Raw genomic sequence first — 16,873 nt, forward strand, 5'->3', positions numbered from 1 at the left:
CTGATGAGTAGCTGGGGTTACAGGTGTGCACATCACACCTGGCAGGTAGGCAGATTTTTGGTGGCAGAAGTGTAACACAGAGGTAGAGTGTGCACTTGGCATATGTAAAGTGCAAGACTCAATGGCCAGCATCAAAAAGGGGGGAAAAATAGCCCGGCTTGGTGGTATATGCTTGGGGGTGGGCCTGGAGGTGGGCCCCTCGAGGTGGCTTTCCGGACTGTGCTTGTATCTTTGAAGCTCCTGGTTTTGCACTCTTGCTTTCAACCTCCACACTGTGAGAGCAGACCTCCTTCTCTCCCTCGCTGCTTTCTGCCACCATCCCCTGAGCTGTCCAGCCTGACATGAACCGAAACTCAGATCTCTTAAAAAAAACTATGAGCAAAGCCGGGCGCGGTGGCGCACGCTTGTCATCCCAGCATTCGGGAGGCTCAGACAAGAGGATGGCAGTTCGAGGACAGCCATAGCTACTTAGTGAGGCCCTTTGCCACTCAGTGAGACCGTTTCAAAACACATTTAAAAAATCTGGGTGTCGTGGTGCACGCTTGTAATCCCAGCGCTTGGGAGGTTGAGACAGCAGGATCGCACAGGTTCGAAGCCAGTCTCAGATACTGAGGTTCTCAGTACCTGAGTTGCAGTTCTCAGCAACTTAGTGAGACCCTGTTTCCAAATAAAAACCATAAAAAGGTCTGGGAGTATAGCCCCCAAGTAGAAAAGCCCCTGGGTTCCACTCCCAGTAACACACACACACACACACACACACACACACACACACACACACACACACAGAGTGGGGGAGCAGCCAGCCATGATGGTACATACTATATTCCCAGAAGGCTGAGACAGGAGGATCACAGGTTCAAGGCCAGCCTCAGCAAATTAATGAGGCCCAATTTCAAAATTAGCTGAGGGTAATAGCTCAGAGGCAAAATGCCCCTGGTTCAACCATATCAAAACCCAAACAAAATAATAACTAGGGAACTGCAACAGTCCTTCAATGAAAAGACATCTCTTGTTGCCGAGTTGCTGAAACTGGCATTGATTGAAACCGTGATCCAAGTGCTGGGCACCACACACCCAGCAGTCATCACATCAGTGGAGAGCCGAGACTTAACATATACTTGTTGATAACAGACCAGAAATTTTGAATGCAAGAGACACTTCCTTCCTCTCTTCAGCAATACTCAGCTATCAAAGCATATCAAGCCATTTAGCTTACATGTTTAAGGCAGGTGTGGTGGTGGCACGCTTGTTGTAATCCCAATACTTGGGAGGCTGAGACAGGAGGACCACGGCCTGGCTCAGATGCTTGGTGAGGTCCTCCACAACTTAGTGAAACCTTGCTTCAAAACAAAGAGTAAAAAATGTAGGGCTGGGGATGTCACTCGGGGGTAGAATGCCCTTGGATTCAATCCTCAGTATCACAAAATAAATTATGTTTATAACATTAATTTCCTGACATGAACTAAGTAGCAAAAACAGAATTGACCTTTGACCTTTATTTTCTTCTCTTAATTTGCAAGATATGATTTTTTTTTTTTTGCGGTATTGGGGATTGAACTCAGAAGCATTCAACTCCGATATACCCCCAGCACTATTTTAATTCTTCCCCCCCTCCCCCCGGTACTGGGGATGGATTCCAGGGGCATTCTACACTTGAGCTATAGCCCAGCCCTACTTTTTTATTCTTTATTTTCAAACAGGGTCTTACTAAATTGCAGAGGACCTAAGTTGCTGAGGCTGGCTGCAAACCTGCAATCCTCCCACATCAGCCTCCCAAGTACTGGATTACAAGCATGCTCCACTATGCCCAGCTAGATGACTAAACCCTTTTATATTTTAAAACAGGATCTCAGCAGGCGGGCGTGGTGGCATGCTTGTAATCCCTGCTTGTAATCCCTGAGTTTGGGAGGCTGAGACAGGAGGATCACGCGGGTTCGAAGCCAGCCTCAGCTACTTAGTGAGGCTTTCAGCAATTTAGTGAGACTGTTTCCAAATAAAAATATAAAAAAGGTCTGGGAGTATAGCCTGGAGGTAGAAAGTCTCTGGGTTCCACCCCCAGTACCACCAAAGACAAAACAAAATAAAACAGGATCTCACTAAGTTGCTGAGACTGGCTTTGAACCTGTCTGTCCCAAGTACTGGGATTACAGGTATGTGCCACTACAACTGGCAACAACCAGCATTTGTGTTTTAGAAGCAGTTATAAACTGGGTGGCGCACGCTTGTAATCCCTGAGTTTGGGAGGCTGACACAGGAGGATTACGCAGGTTCAAAGCCAGTTGCACAGCTACTTAGTTCTCAGCAACTTAGACCTTTTCCAAATAAAGCCTCATGGGTTCCACCCCCAGTACCACACACCCACACACACACAAAAAGCAGTTCTATAGTGAAATAAAAATCTCATAGTTAACTATGCTCTCAAAATTTTTGTTTAGGAATAAAAAACCTAAGATAAAGGCAGTGCTTTGCTAGATATTACATACATATGAGATACTTAACCTTAGTAAGGCCCTCAGCAACTTAAGTGACTGTTTCAAAATAAAATATGGCCGGGCGTGGTGGCACACACTTGTAATCCCAGCATTTAGGAGGCTGAGACAGAACTGGTTTGCAGACAGCCTCAGCTACTTAGCAAGGCCCTCTGCAACCCAGAGACCCTGTTCCAAAATAAAGAAAAAATAGGGCTGGGGCTGTAGCTCAAATGTAGAATGCCTCTGGGTTCCATCCCCAGTACTATAAAAATTAAAAAATAGGTCTGAGGGGTATGGATTGGAGGTAGAATGCCTCTGGTTCAATCCCAGTAACACACACACAAAAATATATTTTGTGTGTGTGTTACTGGGGACGGAACTCAGGGACATTTTACCCCTGAGCCACATCCCTAGCTCTATTATTTATTCTTTATTTTGAAAAAAGGTCTGAGTTGCCGGGCGTGGTGGCGCACGCTTATAATCCCCAAGTTTGGGAGGCAGAGACAGGAGGATTGCACAGGTTCCAAGCTAGCCACGCTGGCTTAAGAGACGTTTCCAAAAAATATATAAAATAGGTCTAGAGTGTAGCCTGGGGGTAGAAAGGCTTCCAGGAACCCCATTACAACCAAAAAAAGAGAAGAAAAAAAAGGGTCTGAGTTGCAAAGGGCCTCACTAAAGCCGGGCATGGTGGCACAATTGTAATTCCAGCATTTGGGAGGCTGAGACAGGCGGATTGCTCAGGTTCAAAGCCAGCCCTCAGCTACTTAGTGAGGAGTGAGGCCCTTTGCAACTCTGTGAGACCCTGTTTCAAAATAAATAAAAATAGGGCTTGGGGTGTAGCTAAGAAGTACAATGCCCCTAGGTTCCATCCCCAGTACTGCAAAAAAAAAAAAAAAGAGCCTCACTTAGTATCTGAGTATGTCAGCGAACCTCCTGTCTCAGCCTCCCAAATGCTGGGATTACAAGTGTGCACGACCATGCCCAGCTCAAAAGTATATTTTAAACTCTTACAAAATGAGAGCATGTGACATTGAATGATTTTCTGTTCCTTAGGGAAAATTTTATTGTATCTAAAAAAACAGCCGGGCGTGGTGGCACACGCTTGTAATCCCAGCATTTGGGAGGCTGAGACTGGAGGATCGTGGTTCGCGGACAGCCTCAGCTACTTAGTGAGGCCCTTCGCAATTCAGTGAGACCGTTTCAAAATAAAGAATAAAAAATTGGGCAGGGGGTATAGCTCAGAGGTCAAATGTCTCTGGGTTCCATCCCCAGACCCGCCAAAAAAATAAATAAATAAATAAATAAAATAAATAAAAAACAAAAGGAGCATATAAGTGCTATTTTGTAAGGTTTCTTTTTTGTGTGTGTGGTGCCCCTAGAGATGGAATCCAGGATCTCATGCATGATAGCCAAAATTCTAACACTAAGTTGCATGTCTACCCCCGAAAATAGTGTTTTAACAGGTGAAATAGGATGGTCCACATGTACTTATTTAGGAACCACCACTTACCATTTAAACTGGTATTCCAAAGGGAGTAGTTAAAAAAAAGAAAAGAAACATACAACTAATACAGCTTCTCTTACTATTTACTTTTTCTTTTTATTATTCAAAAGTCAAATGTTATTTTTAAATCATCCATCCTCAATTTTGATTTAATGTACCGTCATTCCCCAAGATATGAAATTTCAGAATCTCTTTGGAATACTAATTTCATGTCTCTAAGGTTTAACAAAACTGTTGAAGTTTTAAATCCACTCTATTTCCCTGAAATCTCAAGACAGTTGCTGATGTAAATTTCAATATAAAATATTTAGTCACAAAATAGTATTGCTTTTGTATGCACATAGTTGTAAGATTACTTTGCTTTTGTCAATAAAAACTATACCATCTTTCATAAAACTCTAAACAAATTAAGAACTGTGATGTAGAACAAAAATTACACATGGTAAAACAGGTACCAGCACAACGTTAGGTTATATTACATCAAAAAATGTTTTAATGGTCCCAAATATATATATTCAACAACTAAGCATACACTCAGGGAAGGGAGGGAAGAAACAAAAAAAATTACGACACAAATAACCACATCTAGAATTCCACTCAATCTTTAATCAAGTGGGGACAAATCCCCACTTTAGAAGAAAAAAAGAAAAAAAAAAGATCTGCAGTTTGAAGGGCAAAGGGAACAGATAAAAAAGAGAAAATTTATATTTGCCCCTCCCCCACAGAGGTTTTCCAAACCTGTTGTAGCTTGACTAAAATGTTCAGAATGTACGATTTTAAAGGCAGGTCTCTTTATACAAAGAAACTGCTGGCATTCTTAACCAGTGAAGAACTATGGCAGAAAGGCCCATTCTTCTGAGTCTCAAACATGGTCCAAGAAAGCATGTTCTGATTGTAGCAACTGACCAGTCAATCCAGAGCTCCACTTACAAAACCCCTGCCCTGTTGGCTTTTTGTTTCCATTTCCTTCCCTGAGAAAAGGGCAATGTGTGGTCCAAGCTGGAGAGCTCAGAGGTTTAAGTCTTTCCCCTAAACCTGTGGTTCCCCTCCTCCGCTCCATTGAATTGGCACTTGACGAGCAGAGTCCCGAGCAGAGTCCCGTGCGCGGCCGATCCGTCAGTCATTCACAAGAGCCGACTGCACTTTGCTGTGGATTTTGTGGGGAGGGGTAGAGAGCCAGTTTTGTCAACAGGTACTGATCATATGCAGTTGCCATTATTATGACTCAAACTTTGCTTTCTTTGATAAAGGTAGCGTGTCTTCCTTATCTTCCTCTTCATCATCATCTTCATCATCATCAGGATAATCTACCAGACCCACAAGGCCTCCCTGTGCAGAAATAGGAATTACTTAAAGCACAGAAAAGAAAACCAACATTTAGAACTACTTGCTTTTATTTTTGGGGGGGTCTGGGGATTGAACCCAGGGGCCTACTACCTCTGGGCTACACTCCCAGACCTATTTTATATTTTATTTTGGAAACAGAGTCTCTTAAGCCAGTGAGGCTGGCTTTGAACCTGTGCGATCCTCCGGGGATTACAAGTGTGCACCACCACACCTGGCTTACTTGCATTTTTTATACCGAAGAAACTATGGATTCTACCCTAATTTATTAATTGTGATTGTATATACTAAATTCTCCATAATAAACATAATTTTTTTTTGGTACTATAGACTAAACTCAAGGGCATTCCACCTCCAAACTATACCATACCATTAGCTTTGCTTCAATTTTTTATTTTTATTTTTTTATTTTTGTGTGTGTGGGTCTGGGAATGGAACCCAGGGGTATTCTACCTCCAAGCTACATCCCCTGCCCTATTTTTTATTCTTTATAGCAGAGGCCCTAAGCAGCTGAGGCTGTCCTGAACTGTGATTCTCCAGTCTCAGCCTCCCGAATGCTGGGATTACAAGTGTGTACCACCACACCTGGCGATTTTTTTTTTATTCTGAAGCAGGATTTCACTAGATTCCTGCTAAGTTGTAGAGGTTGGTTTTAAACCTGCAACCCTCTTATCTAAGCCTCTCAAATACTAGAATTATAGGCATGGCTTTACCATACCTGGCTCACTTTAATAATAAGAAAAAATTAAGCCAGGCGTGGTGGCACAAACTTGTAATCCCCGCGCTTGGGAGGCGGAGACAGGAGGATCACGCAGGTTCGAAGCCAGCTGCACTGGCTTAGGAGACCCTCTTTCCAAATAAAAATATAAAATGGGTCTGGGAGTATAGCCCAGAGATAGAAGTGTTTCTAGGAACCCCAGTACCACCAAAATAAAAAAAGGAAACATTTTTAAGTTACCTAAACTTGAAATGAAAATTTAACTATCTGGGAGTGGTGGTACATGCCTAGAATCCCAGTATTTGGAAGGCTGAGCAGGAGGATCAAAGATTTGAGGTGATTGATGGCAGCCTCATCAAGTAGTTAAACAATCATCAACTAAGGGAGATGTTTCCAACCATAAACAAACAAACAAACAAACAAACAAACAAACAAACAAACAAACAAACGGACCAAGATGCAGCCCGGAGGTAGAAAGCCTCTGGATTCCATCCCCAGTTCCAAAAACATAAATAAAATTAATTTACAGCTGGGCATGGTGGCGCATGCTTATAATCCCTGCACTTGGGAGGCAGAGACAGGAGGATAGCGCAGGCTTGAAGAGACCGTTAAAAAAAAAAAAAAAAAAAAAGATTTACTAGCCATCAAATCACCCAGGTGCAAGAAACATTACTCCAGGACCTAACAGTGCATAAAATCTATTTTATAAAATAGTGTCTGAAGCCGGGCGTGGTGGCGCACGCTTGTAATCCCAGCATTTGGGAGGCTGAGACCTGGAGGATCGTGGTTCGCGGACAGCCTCAGCTACTTAGTGAGGCCCTCTGCAACTCAGTGAGACCCGGTTTCAAAATAAAGAATAAAAAACAGGGCAGGGGGTGGAGCTCGGAGGTCAAATGCCCCTGGGTTCCATCCCTAGACCCGGAAAAAAAAAAAAAAAGTGTCTGAAATGACACCAAAATGCAAACTGCAGTAGATGAGCAGACCATTCAAAATGAAGAGGACGAGCTTCTGGTGGCTGGGGAAGCAATTCTACCTTCTCCACAAGACACTGCAGATCATTTCATTTAAATGGCCATGAAGAGCCGGGCATGTTGGTTCACACCTATAGTAATCCAGTACTTGGGAGGCTGAGACAGAATCACGGGTTCAAAGCCAGCCTCAACAATTTAGCGAGTCTCTAAGAAACCTAGCAAGATCTTGTTTCAACAAAACATAATAAAAGGGCTGGGGCTGTGGCTCAGAGGTAAAATGCCTCTGGATTCAATTCCTAGCACCCCCTCCCTCTCATATAGCCACAGAGAATTTACTGTTCTGCACTCAGCTTGCCCTTTTATTTTAGTATGTTTTGAACTTACTTCTTCTTAGCCCTTAGGAGTCTATATTTGTCAGTAATTAACACACACACACACACGGGGGGGGGGGGTGGGGGGGTGGCTGAATTCCCAGATGGCAGTATATTAACTTGCTAGTCAAATAACTTGACATTCTATGCCTTAAAAAAAAAAAAAAAAAAAAAAAGCTGGGTGTGGTGGCACATGCTTATAATCCCAGCATTTGTTAGGCTGAGATGGGAGGATCTGTTCATGGAGATCCTTAGCTACTACTTAATGAGGCCCCTTGCAACTCAGTGAGACCCCGTTTCAAAATAATTTTAAAAATAGGGCTTGGGGTATGGCTTGGAGGGAGAATGCCCCTGGGTTCCATCCCCAGTACTGGGAGCGTGGGAGAGGGGACTAAGAAGTTGCCAGAAGAACTGGGTATAGTCTGAGTTTATGTCTTTTCCACACTTTCAGTAACCAAAGGGAATCTCGGTTATAGTGACTGTTTAGAGTTCAAATCTAGCCGGGCATGGTGGTGCACACTTGTAATCCCAGTATTTGGGCGTCTGAGACAGGAGGATTGCGTAGGTTCAAAGGCAGCCGCAGCTACTTAGTGAGGTTCTCAGCAACTTAGTGAGACCCTGTTTCCAAATAAAATTCAAAATAGGTCTGGGAGTGTAGCCTGAAGGTAGAAAGCCCCTGGATTCCACCCCCAGTAAAACATACACACACACAGTTCAAATCTAGATAGAAAAGGCAAAATGGCGGTCTGGGAGTCAGGTGATACCTTTGTGGTAATAGCTGCCGTCTGAGATGTATTCTTAGGGACGGATCCAGGAGAGCCTGGAGAGCCTGGGGATCCAGGTGATCCCGGAGAACCAGGCAGACTGGTTGCAGAGGACTGGCTGGTGAGGTTAGTCTTTGTTCCACTGGACAGAGAAAGCTTGAAACTTGGGCTCTGCCGTCCAGAAAGATTTGTTTTCAGAAGCACCTCCTTTTCCTCGCTTTCTTTTACTAAAAAACAAAAATATAGTCAATAGCTGTGACTCAATCATTTTTTACACTTTTTTTTTTTTTTTGCAGTATTGGGGATGGAACCCAGAGGCATTCTACTTCCAAGCAACACCGCCAGCCCTATTCTTTTTTCTTTATTTTGAAACAGGGTCTCACAGTGTTGCAAAGGGCCTAAGAGGCTACACGATCTTCCTGTCTCAGCATTCCATAATGCTGGGATTACAAGCATGTGCCACCACGCCTGGCTCCATACTCATTTATAAAAAAAAATTGATCCATATGAGGTGACAAAATGAACAAGCTTAGCAAAGTACTAGATACCATTATCAAGCCTTCAGTGCCATATACAATATTTCCACCCTACCTAAAAAAGTTTACTCCCTTTTTTTTTGCGATACTGAGGATGAAACACAGGGGCATTCTATCTTCAAGCTACATCCCCAGACCTATTTTTTATTCTTTATTTTGAAACAGGACCTCACTAAATAGCTGAGGCTGTCCATGAACTGTGATCCTCCTGTTTCAGCCTCTCAAACACTGGGATTACAGGCATGCACCATCATGCCCGGCACGTTCCTCCTCATTTACTCAACTCAAATTAAGAAAACTTAGCCTATAACCTTCACTATGGTGCTAGGAATTCAGTCACCTTCTAGAAAGCAATAGTCTTTAAATATCTGCTATCAAAGCTGGGCATAGCTGGGCGTGGTGGCGCACGCTTGTAATCCCCGCACTTGGGAGGCGGAGACAGGAGGATCACGCAGGTTCGAATCCAGCCGTGCTGGCTTAGGAGACCCTGTCTCCAAAAAAAAAAAAAAAAAAAAAGTACAAAAATAGGTCTGGGAGTGTAGCCCAGAAGTAGAAGGGTTTCCAGGAACCCCAGTACCACAAACAAACAAACAAACAAAGCAAAACAAAACAAAAAAAAGGGCACAGTGGCACATACTTGTAATCCCAGTTCTTGGGAGAATGACACAGTAGTATTGCAGGTTTATGGCCAGCTTCATCCACTTAGTGAGACCCCATTTCAAAATAAAGAGTAAAAAATAGGGGTGGGGAGATAGCTTGGAGTTCAATCCCTACTAAGGCAAATGAATGAATGAATGAATGAACAAACTAACGAACGAATGAATGAATAAAAAGGGCTATGGGTATAGCTTGGAGGTAGGGTCACTGGGTTCAATCTTGAATACCAAAACAAAACAAAACTAAAAAAAACTGGTTCCATACATTCAAAGTAAACACAAATAACAAATAACTACTATTTTGATAAAAAATAAAGAATAGCCCAGGTGTGGTAACACAGGCTTGTAAACCTAGGGTGTGGGAGGCTGAGACAGGAGGATCGCAGGTTCAAGACCAGCTTCAACAACTTCGACCCTGTTTTTTTGCTTGTTTTTGGTGGTACTGGGGTTCCTGGAAACCCTTCTACCTCTGGGCTACACTCCCAGACGTATCTTACAGCCTCAGCTACTTAGTTAGTACGGCCCTTTGCAACTCAATGAGACCGTTTCAAAATAAAGAATAAAAAATAGGACTGGGGGTGTAACTCGGATGTAGAATGCCCATGGGTTCTATCCCCAGTACCAAATGGAGGAGAAAAAAAAAAAAAAATGGCCAGATGTGGTGGTACAGGCTTGTAATCCCAGCATTCGGGAGGCTGAGACAGCCTCACCTGATTAGGCCCTTTGCAACTCAGTGAGGCCATTTGAAAATAAAGAATACACCAGTGTGGAGACGCAGGCTTATAATCCCAGCATTTGGGAGGCTGAGACAGGAGGATCAAGGATCGCAGTTCGTGGACAGTCTCAGCTACTTAGGCCCTTTGCAACTCCACGAGACCCTGTTTCAAAATACAAAATAGGGTTGGGGGTGTAGCTCGGAGGTAGAATACACCTGGGTTCCATCCCCTGTAAGGATTAAAAAAAAAAAAAAAAAAGAATAAAAAGTAGGTGCTAGCTAGGGGTGTAGCTCAAAGGTAGAATGTCCCTGTGTTCCATCCCCAATACTGAAAGAAGAAGAAATAATAAAAGAGGCTGGTGGTATAGCTCAGAGACAGAATGCCCCTGGGCTGAAACCCCAGTACCACCACCAGAAAGAAACAAAAAACCCCATAAACAATAAACAAAATGAAAAAGCCTTCATTTTTCCTTGCCCATTTCCCCAACATACATTTCTTCCTTTCCATGAATTTACTAATTGGATCCATAATATCATCATCACTTTTCGTTTTGTCTGATGGAGACACGACAGCTTCTCCATCTTCCATGTCATCCTCATCAGTGTTGAACCACATTTCTTCCTCATCCTCTAAAGTTCTAGCATCTCTTCGATATCTATGATTCCTCAAAATGGAACGCATACTATGAAAGAGAAAAAAGTAAATACAGGATTATAAACAACTTTTCCAAAAATATAGTCTTAATAAGTTAATGGGGATACCAGACACATAGACTGATAAAAACCGTATTTTTTTTACCAAACATATAATTTAAAAAATACATCTTAACATATCTAATATTACCTACTAGACTGAAATTTCATTATTATAAAAATTGGACTGTTGTAGAGGTCAGTTACTAAACTTGTAACGCTGTGAATTAACAAGTAATAACACACACAAGTAATTTATAATTCAAAGCAAGTGTGACAATATTTTGATTCAATTAGTGTGTTAGTATTTTCAGGTTACACTAGTGACCTCCTACACTTTCAGGGAAAAACCTACAATGTTAGTTTTTATCTGTCTATTCCCTCCTTCCCTGCCAAGCCAAATCATACCAAACAAAAAGGAGCTCAACTACACAACTTATTGCTAAAAGAAATGCATGGTAATTTACCTGTCAAGTTTGGGGTTGTCTTGCCTTTCTCTTTGTTGTTCAAATCTGAGTTTTAATCCTTTAAATGTCTGTACATAATCTACATCTTCCAGTGCTTTCCAATAATTTTCAATAACATGAGCAGTTAATGATTTTATATCTTCCTATAGAAAAGAATTTTAATAAAGTAAATGAGATAGAAAAATATTGTCTTAACAAGATGAAGCTTTATTGCAGTAAAGTTTAAAAATCTACAAAAAGTTTGATTTCATAAAATTATTATATAACCTTAAGGATCACCAAATAGTGAAAAATGGAGCTGGACGTAGTGGTACATGCTATAACCCCAGCATTCGGGAGCTGAGACCCGAGGATCGCTTGTTTGTGGCCAGCCTCAGCTACTTAGTGAGGCCCTCTGCAACTCAGTGAGACTGTTTCAAAATCAAGAACAAAAATAGGGCAGAGATGTAGCTTGGAGGAAAAATCCCTCTGGGTTCCATCCCCAGACCCACAAACAAACAAACGAACCAAAAAAAATTTTAAAAATATATAAAAGAAAGGAAAAATGGAAATAACATATACTGGCTTATTCAGCAGTCACCAATTTCTGGTATGCTTCAGAATCGTCCATGGGTCTTTCCAAAATAAATGCTCCCATGTGATATGTTTGTGACTCTGTAAGCTAGGGCATGTATATTTAATTACTGTTTTTGTGTGGTGCTGAATACAGAATCCAGGGGTGTGGAACATGCTAGGCTGCAAGTACTCTACTACTGAATTATTTCCTGTTTGGAAATGGAGTATTTTTTTTTTTTTTTGGTGGTACTGGGGTTCCTGGAAGCCCTTCTACCTTCTACCGGGCTACACTCCCAGACCTATTTTTTACATTTTCATTTTGGAAACAGGGTCTCCTAAACCAGCGCGCGCGGCTGGCTTCGAACCTGCGCGATCCTCCTGTCTCTGCCTCCCAAGCGCAGGGATTACAAGCGTGCGCCACCACGCCCGGCGGAAATGGAGTATTTTAAAAACATGTCAGAAAAGTCCAGGATATGAGTGGTGGTGATAGTCTGCACAGGTTAATATATACTTAAATGGCTGGGCATGGTGGTACATACTTGTAATCCCAGCATTCAGGAGGCTGAGACGGGAGAATCACAGTTCGCAGACAGCCTTAGCTACTTAGTGAGACCCTCCGCAACTTAGAAGGACCGTTTCAAAATGAAGAATAAAAAATAGGGCAGGGGGTGCAGCTCAAAGATCAAATGCCCCTGGGTTCCATCCCGAGACTCGAAAAGAAAAGAAAAAAAAAAACAAAACACACACACACGGTCAACATGGTCAGCACTAGAATATATACTTCATGATTAAAACAACAAATTTCATGTTGCATATATTTTACAAATCTAAACAATAAAGATAATTCTGCACACATTTTTTTTTTAAGCAACACTAGTTTACTGTGTTAATCAAAGAGTTTATTGTGAAATTATATTTTTTTCAGTACTGGGAATGGAACCTAGGGGCATTCTACCCCAGAGCTACACCCCCAGCCCTATTTTTTATTCTTTATTTTGAAAAAGGGTGTCACTGAGTTGCGAAAGGCCTATGTAGCTGAGGCTGTCCGTGAACCATGTTCCTCCTTTCTCAGCCTCCCAAATGCTGGGATTACAAGCATGAACCACCACGCCCAGCTGGTCTCTTAAAACAAAAAACTTTCCAAATATAATAACCTCAAGCCAAATAACTGTAAAGCATAATTTTCTCATACAATTAACACTAAAATTCTAATAAAAAAATATAGAACCTACCACTCTAATAAATTCAAACATTTCTATTATGGCAGAATTCATCAGATTGTAGCGAGATCCATTGTTGAGAAATGCTTTGACTACAGGTTCAAATAAAAAACTTTTCATTATGTAGCGGTTATAAAACTCATCTTTTAATCCAATAATCTTTCTCTTAAAACGAAGGGCACCTGAAACACAGAGGCATTGTTTAAATCACATGCTATACTTCCAGATTCAGACTTACCAAAACAAAACAAAACCTGTTAAACAAATAAAATAATTCTTCATGCACAGTTATGTTAGCACTTCCAGAAATGAGAACCTAAGACAAGGATTTTAAAAGTGTTATCCACAAGTATATTCTAAACGGAGTATATGCCATCATAGAACACAAGTCTTAGAAAGCCCGAAAAGTTCTGGAATTAGACCAGTTACTAATGATCAATATGTAATTTACATCTGAAGTTAGAGCTGAGAGAAATAAGTGAACCTGTCATACTATTTAAGATGAAAAAATTCTTTATATACCCTTTCACGTACATTTTTAAGACAACAGAAAAATCAGTTTTATTAGGGCAATTCACTGTATAATAATAATTTGGACACTCTTTATTATTTTTCATCAGAGTTCATGGATTTGCATTGAACTATTTGTGAATGTGGTTGTAGAAAGGCATAAAACCCATAAAAATCTGCAGGACCCCAAATTTGCCTTCCTGGCTTAGAAAAAAATTTAGAGGATGTTGTTTAAAATGCAGTCCTCTGTGCTTACTGCGAGTATGCTTTTTAATTTTTTTTCTAGTTTTCCTTTTTACAATTATATTAGGCTTTAACTTACAGATTAAAGGATATATTTGCATCTTGAGGTATGGGGAGTTACTTAAGTCACCATTCACCAAGATCCAAATATACAGAGACAGCTAGACTTCAACAAAGCCCTCTTTACCTACGTGAAATTATCAGTAAGTTAATGCCCCAGTTATTGTAAACAGTTCAAAAAAGCATACTCACTTCATGCAGTCAGATCGTCTTCGGTTGGCAAGATTAAATATTGTGTTTGGATTTTGGTTGCTTTGGAGATCATGGAAGTGGCTCGTTAAATTGCCAATTTGTTATTAATCAAGTCCTTCATGAGCAGGTAGCCAGGCAACCATGCTGACACGGTTTCTGGGTGGGAAGGCAGAGGAGTAAAGCAGCTCAATTTTTCTTTAGTTGGCAGAAAAGAGGTCCACAAGTGAATGCCCAATCAGGTACAGTTGATTATAAACTGCCTTAACAATTCAACTTATTTAAGAGTGTATCTTCCTAAAGAAACACTCTGGGCAGGGAGTTTCAAAACAGTTTATTGAATAACTGAATTTTATTTTTTAAACTATTGAATATTTTTAAAAACATAAGCATGGTGAAGACATTTTTAAATAATAATAGGCATTTCTGTAGGGTAAGTCAAAGCCTAACAAGGGTTTATTTTTCAAAACAGTGATTTCAGGGCTTTTTTTCCTCCTAAATGTTAACTGACAAAGGAACTTAATGAGGCAGTTCCACTTGTCAGAATAAAAATCAAGAGTCAAAGCTCATGCTAATTGGCCAAATTTAAGCTTTTTGTAATGAAGGCAAGAGCCATTATGATTTATGATTCTAAGAATTGGTACTTCAACTTTGCAGGCTTTATAGAGACTTGTGTCCCATCCAAACACACACTCCTTGACCCCTGTGGCCTGCATGCAGCTCCCAGGTGAGTGGAGAACCCCTGGTCCAGGGCATGCAGGTGGCACTCAGGTCCTCAACAGCATTTCTCCAGACACTGCTAATGCAGACAGAGGTGGGTCTAAGGGTCATTTTCTTCAGTCCTCATTTACATTTGCTCTCACTTATTTATATTAATACCCGCTACTTTCACTCAGACCTACCCTCAAAAGAAATCTATACCAAAATTATTCAACCACTATTCTTTGCTACTGAATATAAAAGTTCACTTCCAATTATTTTCTATTGGTGATGGTACTACAGAATGAATTCAGAAACATTCTACCTCCTAGCTATATCCCCATTTCTTTTTATTTTATTTTGAAACAGGGTCTGGCTAGGATGCTGAGAGCCTTGCTAAGTTGCTGAGGCTGGTTTTGAACCTGTGGGTTTCCTGTCTCAGCCTCCCAAATACAGGTATATCCCCATTTCTTTTTCTTTTTGAAACAGGGTCTGGCTAGGTTGCTGAGAGCCTTGCTAAGTTGCTGAGGCTGGTTTTGAACCTGTGGGTTTCCTGTCTCAGCCTCCCAAATACAGGTATGCACCTCCATGCCCAGCTGCTTTCCAAATTTTACTGCTGAGTTCTATGAAGCAAAGATACTCAGCGGAGACTAGAGAAATCTTTTATGATAGGTCAAACTGCCATAATCATTCATTTTAAACAGAAAGTACACTCTGCTTCCACTCATCTACCTTACTAACATGCCAAGAATTTCTTGTACTCAAACTGCTCAATTTCAATCAGCCTTTTAAAACCAAATGTCTTTATTTTACACACAAGAGTTCAATATGTAAGTCTGAGACTATCATATATATAAACTAATGATAGCTGAGTAAAACGCTCTACAACAAAACTTTTAAAAAATTTCATTCGTTTTATAGATTTCCATGTTTTAAAAAGTGACCAACCCCCCCCCAGCAAAAACATACAAAAAACACAAGACAATTGTAAAGATAGGCTATAGGTCTATAATGAAATAACCAAGAACCTCAAAACCGCCAAGAAAATTGACTGAAAATCTAGCCAGTTAAGACAGTTCAGAAAGGATTGCTGGCCTCACTATATGCTTGTGTGTGTGTGTGTGTGTGTGTGTGTGTGTGTGTGTGTGTGTGTGTGTTGTAGTACTAGGGGTTGAAGAGAGTTATATACCTCCAAGCTACATTACATTTTCTATTTTTTGTTTAGAAACAGTCTTACTAGGTTTCTGAGTCTTGCTACTTTGAAGAGGCTAGCCTTGAACTGGCAATCCTCCTGCTTTAATCTCAAGTACTGGGATTACAGCCGTGCACCACTACACCCAACTTGCTTAGTTGTCTTTAAATATGATAAAAACAGGCTATGCATGGCGATACACGCCTGTAATTCCAGCTACTCAGAAGTAGCTGAAGTAGCAGAAGTAGTTCAAGGCCAACCCTGGCAACTTAGGTAAGTGCCTGTCTGGGGGGCAAAAAAAAAAAAGGGCTAGGGATGTAGCTCTATGGTAGAGAGCCCCTGATTTCAATCTCTCATATAGCAAACATCAGGAAGAAGTAACAGGAGCCAGGCTCAGTGGAACATAGCCATAAACACAGTACATCGGAGGGTGAAATAGGATGGCAGTTTTGAGGTTATAATCTGTAACTTAGTGATGACCTCAGCAACTTAGCAAGATCCTGCCTTTTAATTTTAGTACTGGAAGTTGAATGCAGGGCCATTTTACCATAGAGCTAATATCCCAGCCCCATCTTATTTATTTTGAAACATGGGGTCTCACATAGTTGATTGAGGGTCTTGCTAAAAGACCCTGTTTCACAAAAAGGGAAGGGGCGTAACTTAGAGGTAGTATGCCCAGGAATTCAATCTTAGGTACCAAAAACAAAACACATATAAAACCTAAAATTGCCGGTGTGATGGGGCATGCTTCTATTCCAAACACTTGGGAGGCTGAGACAGGAGGATCGTGGTTCAAGGATAGCCTCAGCTTCCTAGTGAGGCCTTTTGGAATTCAGTGAGACCCTGTTTCAAAATAAAGAATAAAAAATAGGGCTGGGGGTATAGCTTGGAGGAAGAATGTCCCTGGGGTTCCATCCCCAGTACCACACACAAAAGCCTAAAATGTTCCCTAAATCCCTAACTGTGTACATTTAACTACTCATTTCCTATTGTAC

General features: G+C 41.2%; 1 protein-coding gene across 3 annotated transcripts in view; it reads right to left on the reverse strand.

Moving 5' to 3' along the window:
• Nucleotides 1-5,193: 5,193 nt before the first annotated feature.
• Nucleotides 5,194-16,873, reverse strand: part of PPP4R3A (protein phosphatase 4 regulatory subunit 3A) — a gene marked incomplete at both ends in the record, with an annotated part of 53,128 nt that continues 41,448 nt past the window's right edge. For all 3 annotated transcript variants that reach the window (XM_080708194.1, XM_080708193.1, XM_080708192.1), the window contains 5 exons: nucleotides 5,194-5,304; nucleotides 8,144-8,370; nucleotides 10,543-10,733; nucleotides 11,211-11,353; nucleotides 12,998-13,167. In XM_080708194.1, the coding sequence (XP_080564320.1) occupies nucleotides 5,194-5,304; nucleotides 8,144-8,370; nucleotides 10,543-10,733; nucleotides 11,211-11,353; nucleotides 12,998-13,167 (842 nt within the window). The remainder of the gene's footprint in view (nucleotides 5,305-8,143; nucleotides 8,371-10,542; nucleotides 10,734-11,210; nucleotides 11,354-12,997; nucleotides 13,168-16,873) is intronic.

This window comes from Muscardinus avellanarius (genome assembly GCF_963383645.1).
Source record: "Muscardinus avellanarius genome assembly, chromosome: 12".
Taxonomy (NCBI): Eukaryota; Metazoa; Chordata; class Mammalia; order Rodentia; family Gliridae; genus Muscardinus; species Muscardinus avellanarius.